This window comes from Pygocentrus nattereri, chromosome 27 (genome assembly GCF_015220715.1).
Source record: "Pygocentrus nattereri isolate fPygNat1 chromosome 27, fPygNat1.pri, whole genome shotgun sequence".
NCBI classification, from domain to species: domain Eukaryota; kingdom Metazoa; phylum Chordata; class Actinopteri; order Characiformes; family Serrasalmidae; genus Pygocentrus; species Pygocentrus nattereri.
In genome coordinates, this window is record NC_051237.1 from 1,936,959 (window position 1) to 1,956,889 (window position 19,931).

A 19,931-nucleotide genomic window follows, 5' to 3' on the forward strand; every position below is an offset into this window, starting at 1 on the left:
TTACAATGTTTTTATGTTATTATTTCTGAGACATTCATTTTGTATCCTTTTGTATCGGATGTTTTAGGCATTAGTGGATGTCCAAAAAACGGAATATCTGAATGTCTGGCCTGTTCTACATTAAAGATAGTGGCTGTGGCCAAAACTGCATGGTAATGCATGATACTAACTAGTATGTCAAAGTTGTATGCCACAAATAACAGTGCATTCATTAGTATCATACGCCTAGTGTAAAAGCACATTCAGAGGCATCATATTGAGGGTTTAGGATGTTTCTAAGAGCCTGTAACTGACAGGGGCCCTAAAAAGTATTAAAACATTAGTTTTTTTATTTAATATTACATTATTAATGTATGATCATTAATACAAAATTTTATTTACAATGTACACATAAAAATAATGGTTTCTATTCATTTTCTCTTCATGTTTTTGGCAAACATAAACATCCACTGTTTAAAGCTGCTAAAGAAACAAACTCAGGTTACTCAAATTCAGACACCCTTGATGAAAAACATGAAGTTGAAGAGTCAACTCCAAGCATTTTGACTCTCAGAGTCCTTGGACAAGACATGGCCAAGACCCCCACGCCTGTTGGAGTTGAAGAATCAATTATTTAGAATCAACCCAGCACCACTTGCTAGCAGTTAACTGAGTCTTAGCCTCGTAATGAAAATTCTGGCTTCCAAAAATGAAAAGGCAGGAGAGAGAAAGGGCAAAAGTATTGAACCATTAAACCAGCCCTGTCTCCTCATTCCCATACCCCTACCAATGAACCAGCCCTGACTCCCCATCCCCATACCCCTACCAATGAACGAGGCCTGTCTCCCCATCCCCATACCCCTACCAATGAACCAGCCCTGTCTCGTCATCCCCATACCCCTACCAATGAACCAGCCCTGTCTCGTCATCCCCATACCCCTACCAATGAACCAGCCCTGACTCCCCATCCCCATACCCCTACCAATGAACGAGGCCTGTCTCCCCATCCCCATACCCCTACCAATGAACCAGCCCTGACTCCCCATCTCCATACCCCTACCAATGAACGAGGCCTGTCTCCTCATCCCCATACCCCTACCAATGAACCAGCCCTGTCTCCTCATCCCCATACCCCTACCAATGAACCAGCCCTGTCTCCTCATCCCCATACCCCTACCAATGAACCAGCCCTGACTCCCCATCTCCATACCCCTACCAATGAACGAGGCCTGTCTCCTCATCCCCATACCCCTACCAATGAACCAGCCCTGTCTCCTCATCCCCATACCCCTACCAATGAACCAGCCCTGTCTCCTCATCCCCATACCCCTACCAATGAACCAGCCCTGACTCCCCATCCCCATACCCCTACCAATGAACGAGGCCTGTCTCCCCATCCCCATACCCCTACCAATGAACCAGCCCTGACTCCCCATCCCCATACCCCTACCAATGAACCAGCCTTGACTCCCCATACCCCTACCAATGAACCAGCCTTGACTCCCCATCTCCATACCCCTACCAATGAACCAGCCTTGACTCCCCATCCCCCTACCAATGAACCAGCCCTGACTCCCCATCCCCATACCCCTACCAATGAACCAGGCCTGACTCCCCATCCCCATACCCCTACCAATGAACCAGCCCTGACTCCCCATCCCCATACCCTTACCAATGAACGAGGCCTGTCTCCCCATCCCCATACCCCTACCAATGAACCAGGCCTGACTCCCCATCCCCATACCCCTACCAATGAACCAGCCCTGACTCCCCATCCCCATACCCCTACCAATGAACCAGCCTTGACTCCCCATACCCCTACCAATGAACCAGCCTTGACTCCCCATCTCCATACCCCTACCAATGAACCAGCCTTGACTCCCCATCCCCATACCCCTACCAATGAACCAGCCTTGACTCCCCATCCCCATACCCCTACCAATGAACCAGCCCTGTCTCCTCATCCCCATACCCCTACCAATGAACCAGCCCTGACTCCCCATACCCATACCCCTACCAATGAACGAGGCCTGTCTCCCCATCCCCATACCCCTACCAATGAACGAGGCCTGTCTCCCCATCCCCATACCCCTACCAATGAACCAGCCTTGACTCCCCATCCCCATACCCCTACCAATGAACCAGCCCTGTCTCCTCATCCCCATACCCCTACCAATGAACCAGCCCTGACTCCCCATACCCATACCCCTACCAATGAACGAGTCCTGTCTCCCCATCCCCATACCCCTACCAATGAACGAGGCCTGTCTCCCCATCCCCATACCCCTACCAATGAACCAGCCCTGTCTCCTCATCCCCATACCCCTACCAATGAACCAGCCTTGACTCCCCATCCCCATACCCCTACCAATGAACCAGCCCTGTCTCCTCATCCCCATACCCCTACCAATGAACCAGCCCTGACTCCCCATACCCATACCCCTACCAATGAACGAGGCCTGTCTCCCCATCCCCATACCCCTACCAATGAACCAGCCCTGACTCCCCATCCCCATACCCCTACCAATGAACGAGGCCTGTCTCCTCATCCCCATACCCCTAACAATGAACCAGCCCTGTCTCCTCATCCCCATAACCCTACCAATGAACCAGCCATGTCTCCTCATGCCCATACCCCTACCAATGAACCAGCCCTGTCTCCTCATCCCCATACCCCTACCAATGAACCAGCCCTGTCTCCTCATCCCCATACCCCTACCAATGAACCAGCCCTGACTCCCCATCCCCATACCCCTACCAATGAACGAGGCCTGTCTCCCCATCCCCATACCCCTACCAATGAACCAGCCCTGACTCCCCATCCCCATACCCCTACCAATGAACCAGCCCTGACTCCCCATCCCCATACCCCTACCAATGAACCAGGCCTGACTCCCCATCCCCATACCCCTACCAATGAACCAGCCCTGACTCCCCATCCCCATACCCCTACCAATGAACCAGCCTTGACTCCCCATACCCCTACCAATGAACCAGCCTTGACTCCCCATACCCCTACCAATGAACCAGCCTTGACTCCCCATCTCCATACCCCTACCAATGAACCAGCCCTGACTCCCCATACCCATACCCCTACCAATGAACAAGGCCTGACTCCCCATCCCCATACCCCTACCAATGAACCAGCCTTGACTCCCCATCCCCATACCCCTACCAATGAACCAGCCCTGTCTCCTCATCCCCATACCCCTACCAATGAACCAGCCCTGACTCCCCATACCCATACCCCTACCAATGAACAAGGCCTGTCTCCCCATCCCCATACCCCTACCAATGAACCAGGCCTGACTCCCCATCCCCATACCCCTACCAATGAACCAGCCTTGACTCCCCATCCCCATACCCCTACCAATGAACCAGCCTTGACTCCCCATCTCCATACCCCTACCAATGAACCCATACTTTAAAAAAATATGAAATAACGTCCTCTGTGTCAGTTTGTACTGCCAGTATTCAGTGCACCTGCTTCCACTGAAGAAGCAGTTTTCTTTACTGCTTTATTGCACTTAATTCTAAGCTGTTCCCCCTGTATTCTCAGTTCTGAAGGTGGTATAATATGAATAAAAGTTACTGAGCGAAATGATCATGCATACAAATCGATTATCAACATCACTGTTGTACTTCCACTCCAGCTGTAATATACAAGGGGAAACACTTTTAAAGTAGTTAAAGATGTTCCCCCTGTATTCTCAGGTCTAAAGGTGATATAATATGAAAAGTTACTGTAAAGTCACATTAATACCATAACTGTAAGACATCACCTCCAAAACCTATAGGGAAACTAACTTCGTAGGTGCACTGTGATGAGTAGCCTAACAAAAATAACTCAGATTAATTACTTTGCCTACGGAGCCCTGCTGGTGACATCCTGTATAAATAAAAATAATGCGTGGTAAGGTGTGGGAATGACTTAATTAATGTCTTGGCTACACCTTATTAAAGCTTCAGAGAGAGATTCTAATGCGTGGCCACAATTTAGTAAGCCGTGATCTCATTCCCATGCCTTACTAAGTCATGGCCATGCCTTAGGATCTTGTTCCCATGCGTTAATAAGGCGACACATTATTGTCATTTATATAGGATGTCACCAATGGGGCTCTGTACTTAGCTGTGTAATGCAGGTTATTTATTTCAGCAACAAATGTTTCAAACCCATTTAAACAATTTAGCGAGAATAATAAGGACATGGGACATAAATACACCTTAAAAATCACTGAAGTCTGAACAAAAGAATGTGTCTGCATGTACTGTATTTAAATTAGAAATGGCACATTAAATCGCCAGGATAACCCACGGAGTGTTTGAGGATTAAAACGTCTGCTAACAACAGATCTTTGTAACGGGAGCGAGGAGGCGGACGCGGAGATAAGTGAGATTTATTATTGGCAAATCCAAAATCAGCTAATTAAAAGCAGCTAATGCTGCTGTTAATGTTTCGGGGCGCGGCTGAAGTTACTGTCCTATTCACCCGCTGCTTGTTTGAAATTTCCCGTTCCACCTTAAATGGTGCAGCAGTTGCAGTGTGGCGCTTAGGCCGTTTAAGGTGGAACGGGAAAATTCGAATAAGAATCTGACCGGCTGAGTTGAGTTTGCGCCTTTACAAAGCTGCGTTGACAGTCCTAGTGGAGTAGAATGCTTTGATGAGGGAACACAAACAAAATATTTATTTTTCTTCATATTCATGTTCATTAGTGTGTTTTATTTGAGCTCCCTGAGAGTAACTGGTAGCATTTAGTAACTGCCATGAAGTGTAAACTATGTAAACCCTGGTGTGGTTTTATAGATAAAAACTTGAGACTGTGCTTTATGTGACTGCAGGTTTTCTTTGTATATTTTTGTAACTGTTTTGTTAACTCCTGTAGTGGCAGCGAATGGACATTCTGCAGAGATTATAACAAAATAATGGAGCCACTACCAGGGAGGTACAGGCAAACAGTCTTATAAGATAAAAAAAGATAAGACAATCTTTTTTTAGTCCCACAACGGGGAAATTCTCAGTGTTACAGCAGCAAAGGGACAGCAAGGCACTGAAGTAAGAGAGAAGTAACAAGAAGAGAATTAACTAGCAAGCAACTTTGTACTTCAAGTTTTTTTATATATAAAAATATATTTAAATATATATATTTATATATAAAAATATATTTAAAATATAAAAATATAAACTCTATGCTTCACAAAAATAATAATAATATAAAGAATTATATATATATATATATATATATATATATATATAATTTTTTTATTTTTTTTTGGTAGATATTTGATCTGTGGATATTTGTGGATCCAGTGATGCCTTGAACTTCATTTGAGTGGAATAAAATTGAAATTATCATTCAAAATTGAGCCTTGTTGAATGGCTTGCAAGCCAGGGGTCTCATTTATCAATCTTTTACGCATAGACCACTGTAGTCGTGCATCATTCTGTAGTCTTCGTAATGCCCACGTTAGGAACTCCAGGTCTAAGCTTCATTTCTCTATGGACAGAATGAATAGAGTTTTCGAAAAATCACCTCTATTGCCCCCTGTGTTAAATACAAATGTTCAGAACCTGACACGTTTTCTCCTGTGAACAATCTTCTCTCTAATATCACTGGTTTCTCTGAATTACAAGGTTGTTAAAGAGTTGAAATATGAATATTGCTACATGTGAGCTAAAGCTACTGTGCACTGAATTCACGTCAGTGGACTGGCAGCATCCTTAAGCAGGTTTTGGCAGTGAGCATTTCCATGTACAGGCTGAGGGCAGATGAAAAAGAATCACAATATCAGCAGGTTTCCCTTCAGTTCTCTGTTTTTCATCTCATACTCAGTGAAAGGTACTGAAATGTACCTGCACTCAGGCTGATCCAGTACAGACTCAGCTTAATATCAATACTCACCCCCTGATAAACTGATTTAGGCTCTCAGAATATCCTAATTATTATATTTTTCTGAGGACATTTTTTTAGGACATTCGCCAGCTTTTTGTTCAACTTTTCCCATTCCACTTTAAATGGTGCACCAGTCACATTCTGAACTGCTGTGCAATTTAGATACTCTGATTTCAAAAGGACATTCATGTATGGCTAAATGCACTAAATGGGGCAGTCGTGGGCTGGAGGTTAGGGATCTGGCCCTGTGACCGGAAGGTTGCCGGTTCGATCCCCAGGACCAACAGTCCATGACTGAGGTGTCCTTGAGCAAGACACCTAACCCCCAACTGCTCCCCGGGTGCCGTGGATAGGGCTGCCCACCGCTCTGGGCAAGTGTGCTCACTGCCCCCTAGTGTGTGTGTTCACTAGTGTGTATGTGGTGTCTCACTTCACAGATGGGTTAAATGCGGAGGTGGAATTTCCCCGGTTGTGGGATCAAAAAAAAAAGTATCACTTAAATGTTAAAAAAAAAAAAAAAAACTCAATTGAATTTACAAAATAAAATAACCAAACAATATAGTGTATATATGTAGACTTTCATTTGACACATTGAAAAAACATGCTTTTATTATAGGGATAGATATTTATTGTAGCCAAATGGATGTATGGTGTTGCTTTCCACTGCAGGAGTGTCAAACTCAACCTCTGAAAGGGCCATGTTAAAAAATCCCAGCAATCCGTGGGCCAGCTGTGCTTTTAGTCTGTTTTTACTTAACATTTTGCCGTGACCTGAAGGGGCCATTGTTTATTCAAAATATGCCAAAACTGCAACAGCAAAATAAGCATTAAATACTTATTGAAAGATAATTGTAAATACTAATGCATTTTTAGGTGTTTTTTTAAATTGTCTATTTGCTTGAACTAGACACCAGGCATCTTTTCTATTTGTGTAACCCCAGGCCGATAGATTGTGGTGTGGCAAGGGGGTCAGAACGCACATTGTTGCAGTGCATGCTGGGGACTGTAATACATCTCAGGGTGAAATTGTCTAGTAAGAATTGAAAATTTAAATAATTTCACGGGCAAATAGGACAGAGTCACGGGCCTGACTTGGCCCCTGGGCCTTGTGTTCGACACATGGTCTATAAGGGCTGCTAGCCATGTTTCTGCTCTTACATGTAGTTCTGCCATTGAGAATTTGACCATTCTTTGCAGCAACACCACGGTAGCTGTAGCATGGCCCAGCCATTTCTTGCTTGGTCTCAAGCAGGAGATCCTCATCCCCTTTGTGATGATTAATCAATAACAATGAGGGTCAGAGACAAACAAAACAAACAGATAATACTGTTTGAAAAGTAATTCAGTCACAAATCACACTGATAATGGACTGAAAGCTTTGAGTAAGACAATGTAAATACCAGAGCAGCTTCCTTGTTAAAAAGTCTATAGCGTTTATTCAGTTTATGTGGGATCCAAGTCTTTGAAATCTTTTGATGCATTTATAGATGTTAGAACTGTGCATGTTTACAACCGGACTGTTTTGCATGATAAAAAAAGGAAACTGTTAGAAGCTGTGCACACCTAGACTGAAGTTTAGAAATATTACCAAATGCAGTGTAGGAAGAACTGCACTCAAGTTTTATCTGGTTTTTTTTTTTCTTCTTTTCTGGGAATATCAGTGCTCTACAATATGATTGCATAGCACCCCCTGCTGGGCTGTGTCATTATTAGCGCAGTAAATATAAACACCAATACTAATCTGAAAAATGTAAACTCTAGCTTTGTCTCTGCTGCCACTGAGTGGAACAAAAAGCAGTGTAAATAAAAAACGAGATCCAATCTTGATGGATTTAGTGAGCGAACAGTGGAAGGTTATTAAAGGAACTCTTGTAAAGAAACACTGTACATGTATGCAGATGAAACAGAATTCATTTTAAATGAATGCGGTGGCGCAGCACTCCCTAAAGCATTGTCTAAGCCAGTGGTTTGCTAAGTATTTTTTCTCCAATAAATAGATAGTTCAGCATATTTAGTTCGTTTATTTGCAAAACAAAACGTGTTTAGTTTGAGTTCGTTTGGCGTAGTAGAGTCACATGACACGCAGCGCTAGCTAGTGGATTAACCAGCTAGTTAGTTAGCTACTTCAGTCTGAGTGAAGCTGTTGTCTTGTGTACACATCATGGATAAATGGTTAAAAACAGGGTCTTTGACAACAAATGACCCTGAAGCTGGACCATCTACAAGTGAAGCAGCCACTGTATCTCTTACTGAGAGAACCGAGGAAAGCAAGCATAATAAATAAATCGAAAAGACGAAGGTACAGCAGTGAGTACCTGGCACAGAAAACGAGCCGCTGTTCTGTCGAGTTGTGCTACGCATCGATATTTGCTACTTTGCGCTTTTGCGCATGCGCAGACCCACAGCCTTGTCATAAGTTTCCACGCCCATTAATCTATGCTCCCTTTCTGTCGAGTATACGTTCAGGTGAGTAATTTCTTATCTTTTTTATTGTTTCCTGACCTATAAACATTTATATAGGCTCCTTAATAAATGTTTTGCATCCTGCCTGCTCTCATCGCACTTTTCTGCAGAATGTAAAAACTAACTGATAATGTCGTGAATTTTGTGTTCTCTGTAACCAAACCATTTTGTAATCCTAACCATTTAGCTATATATATATATATATATATATATATATATATATATATATATATATATATATGCATATATGGTTTGTATACAGAAGTTATAATAAACTGCATATCCATGCTTCCCTTGTCCATACGGTGCACACAGAGTAAGCAGTGATGTAAAAAGATATGGGTCTGTACTGGAAGCATTTTTCGATAAGGGATGCATTATTTAACATGTGATATTAGTCTATCGATATATGCTACACATGGAAAATATTTAATAAGGACGTTATAATGGATTTAAATCCATGCTTCCCTTGTCCATACAGTGCACGTACTTGATTTTGTAATTAAATGCGTCATAATACCGAGTTAGGCTCTATTTAATGGGAAACACACAACTGGAAGTGCAAACCGATAAGGTAGCATTTCTCGACGGAGTAGCACAGATCGATAGAGTCTGCTGACGATTAACGCTACGGTAGCATTTTTCGACAAAGCAGCACAATTCGACAGAACACCGCCACCACTCGGCGTTGTGTGTTCGGAGGTCTTGGCAAATGAAGCGTTGAAGCCAACCAAGTTACGTCGGCATTTGGAGACCAAACACAGCGAGTAAGCATCTAAACCTGTGGAATTTTTTGAGAACAAACTTAAAGAATACCAAAGCAGGAGAAAGACCCTTGAATTGGCTTGCTCTGGAACCGATAACGCTAAAGCTGTTGAGGCTTCCTACCGTGTTGCGCAGCTAATATAAAGGCTGGAAAGCCCCGAACGATTGGGGAGAGTTTGATTTGACCTGCTGCGAAAGATGGTTAGCGTGATGTTGGGAGAAAAACCCTGCGAGCAACTGCATCTCATATCACTTTCTGATAACACAGTTGAACGGCGAATAAATGAAACGGCACATGATGTAACCCAGCAGCTTATATAGAGGGCGAGAGTCGCTTTTATGCAATACAACTGGATGAATCTACTGACATTGCCATAACCGTGAAATATTTGAAGACATACTATTTTGTAAGCCTCTACCCACCAAGACAACTGAAGCTATTTCTGATGTTTTGAATGCGTTTATTGGTCCAAATGTGTGGGGGGTGGCACTGATGGAGCAAGGGCGATGATGGGACAACGCAACGGAGTCATCGCGCGCGTGAAAGCTGTAGCCCCGCTTGCGACTTCTGTCCCCTGCAGTTTTCACAGAGAAGCATTAGCTGCCAAGAGACTGTCGAGAGACCTTAAAATTGTGCTGGATGAGGCAGTGAAGATGGTTAACTTCATTAAGGCTCGGCCACTCCAATCCCGTTTTTCTCGTGTTCAATGCGAGGAAATGGGCCGCAGTCACGTTCAGCTTTTACATACTGGGGTAAGGTGGCTTTCTCGCGGCAAGGTGCTGGCTCCACTTTTTCAATTGAGGGATGAAGTAAGAATTTTTTTTTTATTGGACTCAAACTTTGAACTTTCAGAACGCTTCACTGATTTTGAGTGGCTTGCTAAATTGAGTTACCTCTCAGACATTTTTACCCACTTGAATGGACTCAACCTTGGCCTTCAAGGCAAATCAGTTGACAGCGTTTCACGTCCAAAACAAAATAGAAGCTACAATAAAGAAGCTGGTCATGTGGACCAAGCGTGTGGAACAGTCAAACTACGAGTCATTTGACCATCGGTCAGATTTTCTGACTAAAGAAAATGCTTTTCTGCCAAATGCGGTTCTGAGCACCTGCAAAGTTTGAAAATGCAGCTGCGCGATTACTTTCCAGCTCTAGTTCATTTCAGCTGGATAGAAAATCCCTTTGTCGGCATATGCCAAGGAGCCATCACAAGTCTGAGTGCGTCTGAGCAGGACAGCCTTATTGATCTCTCTTGTGCTTTAAAATGATTTTTTTTCACAGAAGTCCTTGGTAAATTGTTGGCTTCATGTTAGGTCAGAGTACCCTGATCTTTCAGACAAGGCAGTGAGATTCCTGATGCCATTTCCCACAACTTACCTCTGCGAAACTGGATTTTCTATGTTGGTGGTACACAGGACCAAATACAGGAATAGGCTTAATGTTGAGCCAGACCTCCGTTTGCAACTTTCTGCACTTCAACCTGACATTCACCACTTGGTAGCTGGCAAACATCAGCCATCTCATTAGGTGAGTGACAAATGCTGTTTAGTTTCTTTTGTTGTGTGATTATGCAGTCAGTTTCACAGATCACGTGGCTGGTTGCACTGTATTTGGTTTTAAACGGCAATATGAAATATTCTGGGGGGCCGTGGAAAGTTTTGGGGTGGGTTAAGTGGGCCTTGGGTTGCAAAAGGTTGGGAACCCCTGGTCTAAGCAAAATAAAATATTCTCTTGTGTCCATGCAGGCTGGCTTAGTGTCAGTAAGCACAGTGGCACTTACTATAATGCTGTTTAACTGCTGTTGTGGGCTGTGCTGCAGAATGTTTGCTTAATGTAACACAAGATAAGAAGTGGAGACTCGGCTCAGTGTAAAGCATCAGTGGAAACAAAGACCATATTGTTCTTATTCATAGTTATATTTACGATCCCTTTCCATTAAAATTCAACAACTGAATCGTGTCCCCCTCATTGATGCAACAATAAAACCAACATCAAAACAATAAAATATGACATAAAAAGATGTATCGTAAAGTATACTGCGTATTGTCCACAAAAAACAACCCTTATTGTGGTCAGCCTACAGTACTATTAATGATATGCAATAATATGAACCCATTGTGTATCCAAAAAGTCAGTCGGTCATATTTATGTGCACCATCCAATAACAAATTTATTTAGGAAACTTCAGTAATAAAAAAGTGTAATGTTCAAATCAGCAGAAACTTTGAGCATCAGTTTTGAGTGTAATATGCTCAGGGGGGTTAAAGTTATCATAGTGTATTCTGGCACTGTACCAAGTCAGCAGAACACATGTAAGCCCTCCTTATCAGAGAGAACCAGACTGATGTGAAGAACACACTTTACCACTCACAGCCAATCAGAGAGGTGGTAATCCAGAACTCTCCAATGTTTTGGGCGACAGACTAGGTGGACACCAAGGGTGTGGCAAAACAAGATAAGCTGTTTATGAAAAATTAGTGTCACTTGCTTGGTTACCACCATGGCTAAACCACCAGACCACTGCAGTTTAAAGAATTAAATCAATCCACTGATAACACCTAGAAGGCAGGCCTGGTAAGTTCTCTGTGTATTTTTAACAACATATAAAGTCTGTATTTTCATTTTAAAATAAGTTCTGTATTATTGCAAAGTGGTTCAGACAAATACAATTGTTTCTATTCATATGTTCATATGTTATGCCTTTAGCCTGTTAACATCCATATCTGATCATTCTCTGAGCTTGCCTGAGCATGAAACTGAAGATTTATTCAAAATGCAGCAAAAACAAAATAGATACAAAATTGAAAACAAAAACAAAAAGTGCACATCACAGTGAGTTTGAAAGAATCACACTGATTACAGGTATCTACGCTATTTAGCTTGTTTTTAAAGCTATAAACTGTCTGGCACCTGTGTTCCTCACTGATAATTCTTAAGATTTTTCTTTTATGAAATAAACTATATGGTTATAGATTTTAAACTTAACTCTTCGTATTCAGGATTTTGGTCACATGGGACTAGGGGTGTTTATTAAAGAAAAAACAAAACAAATTTGATCAAGTATGAGAATTTGCAAATTAAAAAATTCTATTGAGTGCTGTTTGATGTCCATCCAAGATAAAGAAATACACCATTTCAATAGTATTAGACCAATCAGAGGTTGGTGGACATGAATGGGTTAAATGTACTCTTTTTTTGTTCTTAACTTGTATCACTTCAGATTGTGCATGTTTAATTAAAGTAGTCTGGAATAACAATACAAAATAATAATAAAAGTCACGAATAAAATTTGTCAGCATAGTAATGCATCTAATGCAGCATACCAGTGAAAAGTCCTCCTTCAGGCTATCTAGCAAAAAAAACTTAAATAATACTACAAAAGTATTATAAGTAAACAATCAAACTGTGACCGCTGACCTCTTCAGACCTGTGTTGTCTCTACTGTGTTCTTTATTTCAAAGATGTCAGCTTGAAGTCACATATATGGCAGTAATGTTTCCCTTTGTGGAATACCTGATTTAGCCTTACAGGCCCATCAGATCAACCAGGTGCCTTGTTTCAAGCAGCGATGGCAGAATCCAGGGACTACGGTAAAGGCTGATACCTCAGTTTGTACTATATGAAAATACACAATTGACGGTGTTAATGTTCAGCTTTCTTTAATATTTACTCTGCCAATGATTGTTAGTAATTCTCTAGCTTTAAAGATATTGTAATATTAAGGAAAATGTACACAAAACAAAAACATTCTTATGTGATATATTTGTTTTATCTGGATGTTTATGCCCGTTAGTCGGAGACTTTCTTGCAGAGTTCAAGGAGCAGATCATTGTACGGGCAACACGAGTCAGTGACATCACAGAGGCTGTCGTCTCTGAAAACCTGATCAATGACAGGGCAGCCCGTCAAGTTCAAGCTGCTCACACTGAGCAGGAGGCAATGAGGCTTCTGTTTGAGGCCCTGGAAAGAGAACCTGCTCAACACAAAGTGTCCTTTCATCTGATACTGAGAATGACAGAGCCAGAACTTATTCAAGAGCTAGGTGAGTATTCCTTAAAGCTAAGAATTACGTCGTCATAACAAGCTAGTCAAATGTTTTAAGCACAGTGTTGTCTATTCTGTTATCCAGAACTTGACGGTCTTATTGACATATCTAAAATTATATATATATTTTATATATATAAAATGAATAAAAGTTTCTCCCCCCTAATTTTGTGATCATAATGCATATTGAAAAGTAAGGCACAACATCACAGTATTTTGGTGCATGTGGGAGTGGCATTCTTGGTATTTTTGTGACTATGGGTGCAGGTGGCACTTATAAAAACCTGGTTAGGCATGCTGAAGCGATATCAAATTGTTCTGCTGCATAAACTGTCCAATTTATGCTGAGTAGCTATAGTTGTTTGTAAAAATATTGAGTTGTTTGATAAAATAAATCAGCAAAATATATTTGATATGTCAGGTGAAACAGTCTACTAGGCAAAACAGCCATAAATCTGGGTTGTTGAAAATGGGACATGCCTTCACTTAAAGCCAGGAAAATACCATTTTAGACCTTAGAAATATTGTTATGATTAGGCCATTTCTTTCCCAGAACAATGAAAAAGTCCATGCATGTCCATGCATTCCTAATAGGCAGGATTGATTACTGTAATGGTCTTTTTACAGCAATACATCCCCTACAATTTACACAGAATGCAGCAAAAACAAAATAGATACAAATATACAAAAATACAAAAAAGTGCATCACATTGTCTTTGAAAGAATTGAGCTGATTGTGGGTATCTTTTAGGATAGATTTGAAAGTTGTTTTAGTTGTTTTTAAAGCTTTAAACTGTCTGGCACCTGTGTTTATCACTGAATGTCTGTCTGTTTAGTTCCCACAAATCACTTTTACATTACAGAAAAAGTGGAAAGACCTCTTTGTTATTATGCTTCTGAACTGTGGAACTCATTACTTTTCACAACTGAGTTGAGGTCACTTTTAAAAATCTTACTCTTTCATTCTCTTTCATGTTGAGCTGCTACATGTATTAAAAATACTCTATAAAGTTTATTTTTACTGTGTGGGCTACATCAGTAACCAAAAGAGTGGGTCCAAGCCCCAAATAAGCAAGCCAGTAAATAAAGCAACACTCCCAAAAAGGAAGAACAGTTGAAAGGAACCAAGAATACTCAAAATACTCTTGTCAACACTACATAGTCAAATCAAGTTAAAGTTTATTTTAGTAACACTTTTTGCAACTGGTGTTGTCACAAAGCAGCTTTATCAGGAAAAACTGGGGTCCATGCCCCCATGGGCATGCCAGTGGCGACAGTGGCAAGGAAAAACTCTTTAATAGCAAGAGGAAGAAACCTTGAGAGGAAGCGTGACTCAAAAGGGGAACCCATTCCTCATCTGGTCTACACCGGATAGGAAACAGTAACAGCAGAGAAAAAGGTTTGACCATTGGTGCAGCTTCAGAGAGACTGATTACAGTGTTAACTGAGTGCAACAGAGACTCCGGCAGTCCTGTCTGTTACAGCCTAACTAAAATGGTGAGCCAGAAGGTAACAGACATGAGGGCCCCCTGAGATCTCAGCGCTCCTCCACTCCACTGTGAAACACGTGAGAGCAGTGGGGTGACAGCACCAACACTCCCAGTTTCCCATAATACTTTATGTCCATGAACCTCCAGATCTGCACCCTTTATCTACTCCGTTCTGAAAACTGACTGGAAGATTATTCCAAAGCTGCGGGATTTTGTATAGGAAGGCTCTTCCTCCAATGTAGCTTTATTAATTCTAGGTACTAATAGTAAGCCAGCACCCTGTGAGCTGAGTAGGTGTTATGGTTCATGATAAGAGGTAAGTTCATTCAAGTACTGAGGGGGGAGGCCATTTAGAGCATTATATGTCAGTAAAAGAATTTTGTGAGGGTGGTCACTCACACCTGTTTATCATCCCATTGACTGAAAACACCCTACTCTAATTTCATTCAAATGATCTGCTAATCTTAAAGGTTCACATATACTTGCAACTCACAGATCCATTATATTGAATCATTTTCCTCCAAAAAATAAATGACCAAGTCTAATACTTTCGGCTCATTTGGTTCTCTTTATCTACTATTAGGACTTGTGAAAATCTGATGAATTTTAGGTCAAATATAGAAAATTCTAAAGGGTTCACAAACTTTCGAGCACCACCGTATGCCATGGCCAGATGTCATGCATACCCTATACATGTGGCTAGGAATCACAGGTTCTCATTGATTCCACCTTCTTCAACAGAATGGCGACAACGGAACAGCAAGCATACCCAGACAGAAGTGGATCAGTTTTCTAGACAGAAGAAAAGGGAGGATGACAAGAGTAGAAAGAATGCTGACACACAGCTAAAGAAAGACTCGCTGAAGAGAAGAAGAATGGAGACAATGCAAGCCATAGAACAGATTGAGAAACTTTGGGAAGGAACAAAACGAGAGAGAAATGAGCTTGACAGTATGAGGGAAAGAATCCAGAGACAGCAAGATGAGATTGCCAGGATGACAGTCGAGAAAAGACAGCTAGAAGGAATGTTAGCACAAATGAGGATACAGCTGGAACATGTCAATGAAAAGATGCAACAAAACAGGGAGGGGATAAACCAAGAAAAAGATAGGATTGAGCAAATGAGAACTGACCTGCTAGCAGAGAGGAATTCCTTGGAACACAAACGTGATGAAATTGTCAGAGAGAGACAAAACATAGAAATAATGAAGTATGAGACATTGAGAGCAAAAGAGGAGATGGAGAGCAGTCGTGAAGCTACAAAGTATGAAATGGAACGAATGGAGCAAATGAAGACTGCCATACAAAGGCAAATACACGACATAGAAAAAGAAGTTGAGGAGACCAAACAAGCTAAAGACAAGATGGATCAGCTAAAAGCTGAGCTTGAGGAAGAGAGAAATGATCTAGACAGGAAGAGGGATGATATTAAACGACAAAGAGAGCAATTTGAGCAAATAAAACATGAGCTACATAGAGTGAAAGAAGAGATGGAGCAAAGATGGCATGAGACAGAGAAGGAGGATTTGGAACGGAGAGCTATAATTCAAAGAGAGAAAGAGGAGCTGACAAATGTGCAAGCGGAAGTTCAGAAAGCAAAAGAAGAGACTGAGAAGAGCAAGGAAGAATCAAAGCGTGAGAAGGACAAAATAAACCAAATGAGAGCAGAAATGCTTAAAGAGAAACACCTCTTAGAAAAAAGGTGTCAAGAGACTGTGAGAAAAGAAAAGGAGTTGGAGCAGATTATTCACAAGATTAAAACTGAAAGAGAGGAGTTGGCACTAAATGGAGAGTTAGTAAAACAAGAGTGGGAAAAGGTGGAGCAGGCCAAGGCAGATTTCCAGTCTCAAATGACATCCATTGAGACAAAAATTGAGGAAATAAAGCGAGCAAATGAAAAACTGGACCGGATGAAACTGGCCATTCATAATGAAAAGGAGGTTCTGGAAAAGCAGAGGGATGATATACGAAAGGCTAAAGAGGAGATGGAGAAAAGGAGGTACGAGATAATGACAGAGGAGCTGGAACAAAGAGCTCAGTTGCAGAAGAATAGAGATGAACTGGAGGCAATCAAAAAAGAAATACAGAGAGCTAATGATCTGGAAAGAGCAAGAGTGGAGAGAATGAAAGAGGACATCACTCGGACAAAGGAGGAGGCTCAACAAGACAGAGATGCAACTGAACAAATGAAAGCTGAGATAAAGATTGAAAGGGACAACCTTAGAAGAAGACAAGACGAAATATTGAGGGAGAGGCAAGAGCTAGAGAGAATTAGGCATGAAACAGTCAGAGCCAGAGAGGAGATGGAGAAATGCAAGGAAATCACAATAGGGGAGAATGAAAAAATGGAAAAAATGAAGGTTGACATTCAAGCCCAAATAGAAGATATAGAAAAACAGGTTAGAGAGACAACTGAAGCAAAGGAAAACATGGATGAGATGAAAGTGAAATTGGAGGAGGAGAGGGACGATTTGGAAAGGAAGAGGGACAGTGTCAAAAGAGAAATGGAGCAATGTGAGCTTATTAAATTAGAGATCATTCGAGTGAAAGAGGAAATGGAGAGTAGATGGCAAGAGACTGAAAGAGAAGAAGTAGAGATGAGAGAAAAAACACAGCAAGAGAGGGAGAGACTTGAACAACTGAGGGATGAGCTGCAGATAGTCAAAGAGGATACAGAAAAGAGCAAGAAAGAGATAGGGAAAGAAAGGGAAAGTCTTGAAATGCTGAAAAGACAAACCGCAGAGGACAGAGACGCTGCAGTCAAAAAGATGGATGAGGTCAAAACAAAAACTGAGGAGTTATCACATGTTAAAAATGAGATAGAAAAAGAGAAAGAAGACATCAAAAGAGATTGGGAAGTGATTAATCAAAAGCTGAATGAAATTACACAAATGAGAGACGAACTTCAAAATCAAATGGCAGAAATTGAAAATAAGACTGCTGCAGCCAAGTCAGCCAAAGACGAGGCAGATAAAGCCAAGCTTGCAGCAGAGGAAGTGGAGCTGATCTTGAAAAAGCAAAAGGAAGAAATGGAAAAGAGAAGATATGAGACTGTGAAAGAGGAGCTGGAGCAAAGAGCTGAGATACAAAGAAAAAAGGAGGAACTGGAGCATTTGAATAATGAGATACAAATAGCCCAAACAACATTACAAACAACAAGAGACACTGACAAAGATACATTAGAGAAGATTTTGCTTGAAGCACAGGAAGAGAGAATGATTACTGAGCAAATCAAAACTGCACTGCAGAGTGAAATGGTTCTTCAGGAAAGGCGAACAGGTGAGATAGAAAAAGAAAGGCAAGAGCTAGAGAATCTTCAGTTCCAGATGCAGAAGATGAAGGAGGAGCTGGAAAAGAAGCAGTATGACACCATGAGAGATGATCTGGAGAGGAGGGCTGGGCAGCAGAGAGAAAGGGAAGAGCTTGATAGGATCAGGGCTGAGCTGGAGAGCGACAAAGCGGCCCTACACAGAAGCGGCGAGATGATAAATCAAGATAAAGAAAAGTTGGAACAGATGATGATAGGATTTCAAGAGCAAAAGGAAGATATAAAAAGAAGACTAGAACATGCCAGACAAGCAGAGGATGGAATAAGACAAATGAGAGAAGAAATTGAGCTTCAAAGAGAACATCTGGAGAGGGTTCGTGTGGAGACGGAGAAGGAGAAAGAGCCATATGAAAAAGTCAAGAATGAGCTTAACAGATTGAGAGGGGAGATGGAAAGACTTTGGGATGAAGCAGAAGGAGAAGAACAGGAGGAAAGAGAGAAATTTCTGAGAGAGAAGGAGGAGATGAATAAGAAGATGGAGGAGATGAACTATGAGATGATGCAGATCCAAGACTTGAAAATGGAGTTAAAAAGACAGAGGGAGGAGGTAGAGGTAAAACTGGAGAAGGCAAAGAGAGAAATGAATAAACTTGAGCAGCTGAAGGCAGACCTGCAGAGACGCAAAGAGGAGATTGAGAAAAAAACTGCAGAGACTAAGAGTGAGAGGGATGAATTGGAGCAGGTGAGAGCTGAGATACTAAGGCAAAAGGAAGACGTGGAAAACAAAATGCGACTAGCGAAAACAGAGATGGAAAAGATGCAACGAGTCAAGGAAGAAATACAACAACAAAGAGATGAATTGGAAGGAAGGATGCAGAGGGCAAAAAGAGAAATGGAAGAGATGGAGCTCATGAAAAAAGAAATGGACCGAAAGAAAAAGGAGGTTGATCAAAGAATGAAGCAGACCATGAGGAAAAAAGAAGAGATGGACAGAATAAAGATGGAAATACAGAAAGCCAAAGAAGAAATGGAACATAGAAAGGCAGAGACTGAGAAGGAGAGATATGAGATGGAATGTGTTAAAGCTGAGATCCAAAAAGCAAGAGAGGAATTTGAGATTAGGGTAGAAGAGAGAGGTCCAGATCTCGAAGAAAAAGAAGAGATAAATGCTGAGATCATCAGCTTGATTCGTCAGATTGAAAGAACTAGGGAGATGATATGGAATACTAAACTTCAGGTGGAAAACAGGGTGGCGGAAAGTCAACTGGAAGCAGTATACAAAGAGCAGATGAACGCAGAGATGCAGAGACTCATTGTAGAAGTTGAACAAATCAGAGAGATGCTGCGAAGGCTTAAAAAAGAAATGGAACAAAACAAGGAGGTTATCAGGAGTGAGAAGGATGAGATAAGAATGTTAAAGACCGAGATGCAACGAAGAAGAAGAGACTTACAATACAGAGAAGAAAAGAATATGAGAGAGCGGGCTGAGTTGGAAGTCATGAGTGCCAAGATAAAGCGACAAAAAGAAGAGCTGGAGGACAGACTAGAAGACATTGTACAACAAAATGAGAAGACAGAGCAGATGAAAGAAGAAGTGCAACGGGCTTTGGAGAAAATGGAGCTTGAAAAGGAGGAAATAAGCCAGGCAAAAGAAATAATACTCCAAAGGAAGACCAAGGAAGAGAAGGTAAGCAAATATTTAGTGTTTTTTTTTTCTTTTCTTTTCCAGTTGTTCCATAGTATGAATGGTTATATTATGTAGCAGGACTGAAAAAGTCTGATGTATACATGACATTTTGAAAAGTGTTAAACAAAGAAAAGTTATGACAAGTAAAAGGAAGAAGAAATATTTATGTATTTTATATATATATATAATTTACATATTGCCAAAATAAAGGAAAGGTTTGTAATTCCAATGCTTTGGGAGGACCTTGTGCAACAGTGATTAGATGATTTAGAATCTGGAATCAAGATGATATGCTATGAAAAATGTGCAGAAGGAAATGCAATCAAGCAAACATTTATCTTAG

General features: G+C 41.3%; 1 protein-coding gene across 2 annotated transcripts in view; it reads left to right on the plus strand.

Moving 5' to 3' along the window:
• Positions 1-10,451: 10,451 nt before the first annotated feature.
• The window catches only part of si:ch211-250g4.3 (nuclear anchorage protein 1), a 47,916-nt gene continuing 38,436 nt past the window's right edge, over positions 10,452-19,931 (plus strand). Inside the window, exons 1-4 of one of the 2 annotated variants that reach the window (XM_037535582.1) lie at positions 10,452-10,626; positions 12,622-12,689; positions 12,893-13,141; positions 15,375-19,588. In XM_037535582.1, the coding sequence (XP_037391479.1) occupies positions 12,668-12,689; positions 12,893-13,141; positions 15,375-19,588 (4,485 nt within the window). In that variant the 5' untranslated portion in view covers positions 10,452-10,626; positions 12,622-12,667. Of the gene's footprint in view, positions 10,627-11,586; positions 11,674-12,621; positions 12,690-12,892; positions 13,142-15,374; positions 19,589-19,931 lie in introns of those variants that run through there. The other variant, XM_037535581.1, reaches the window with a different exon arrangement.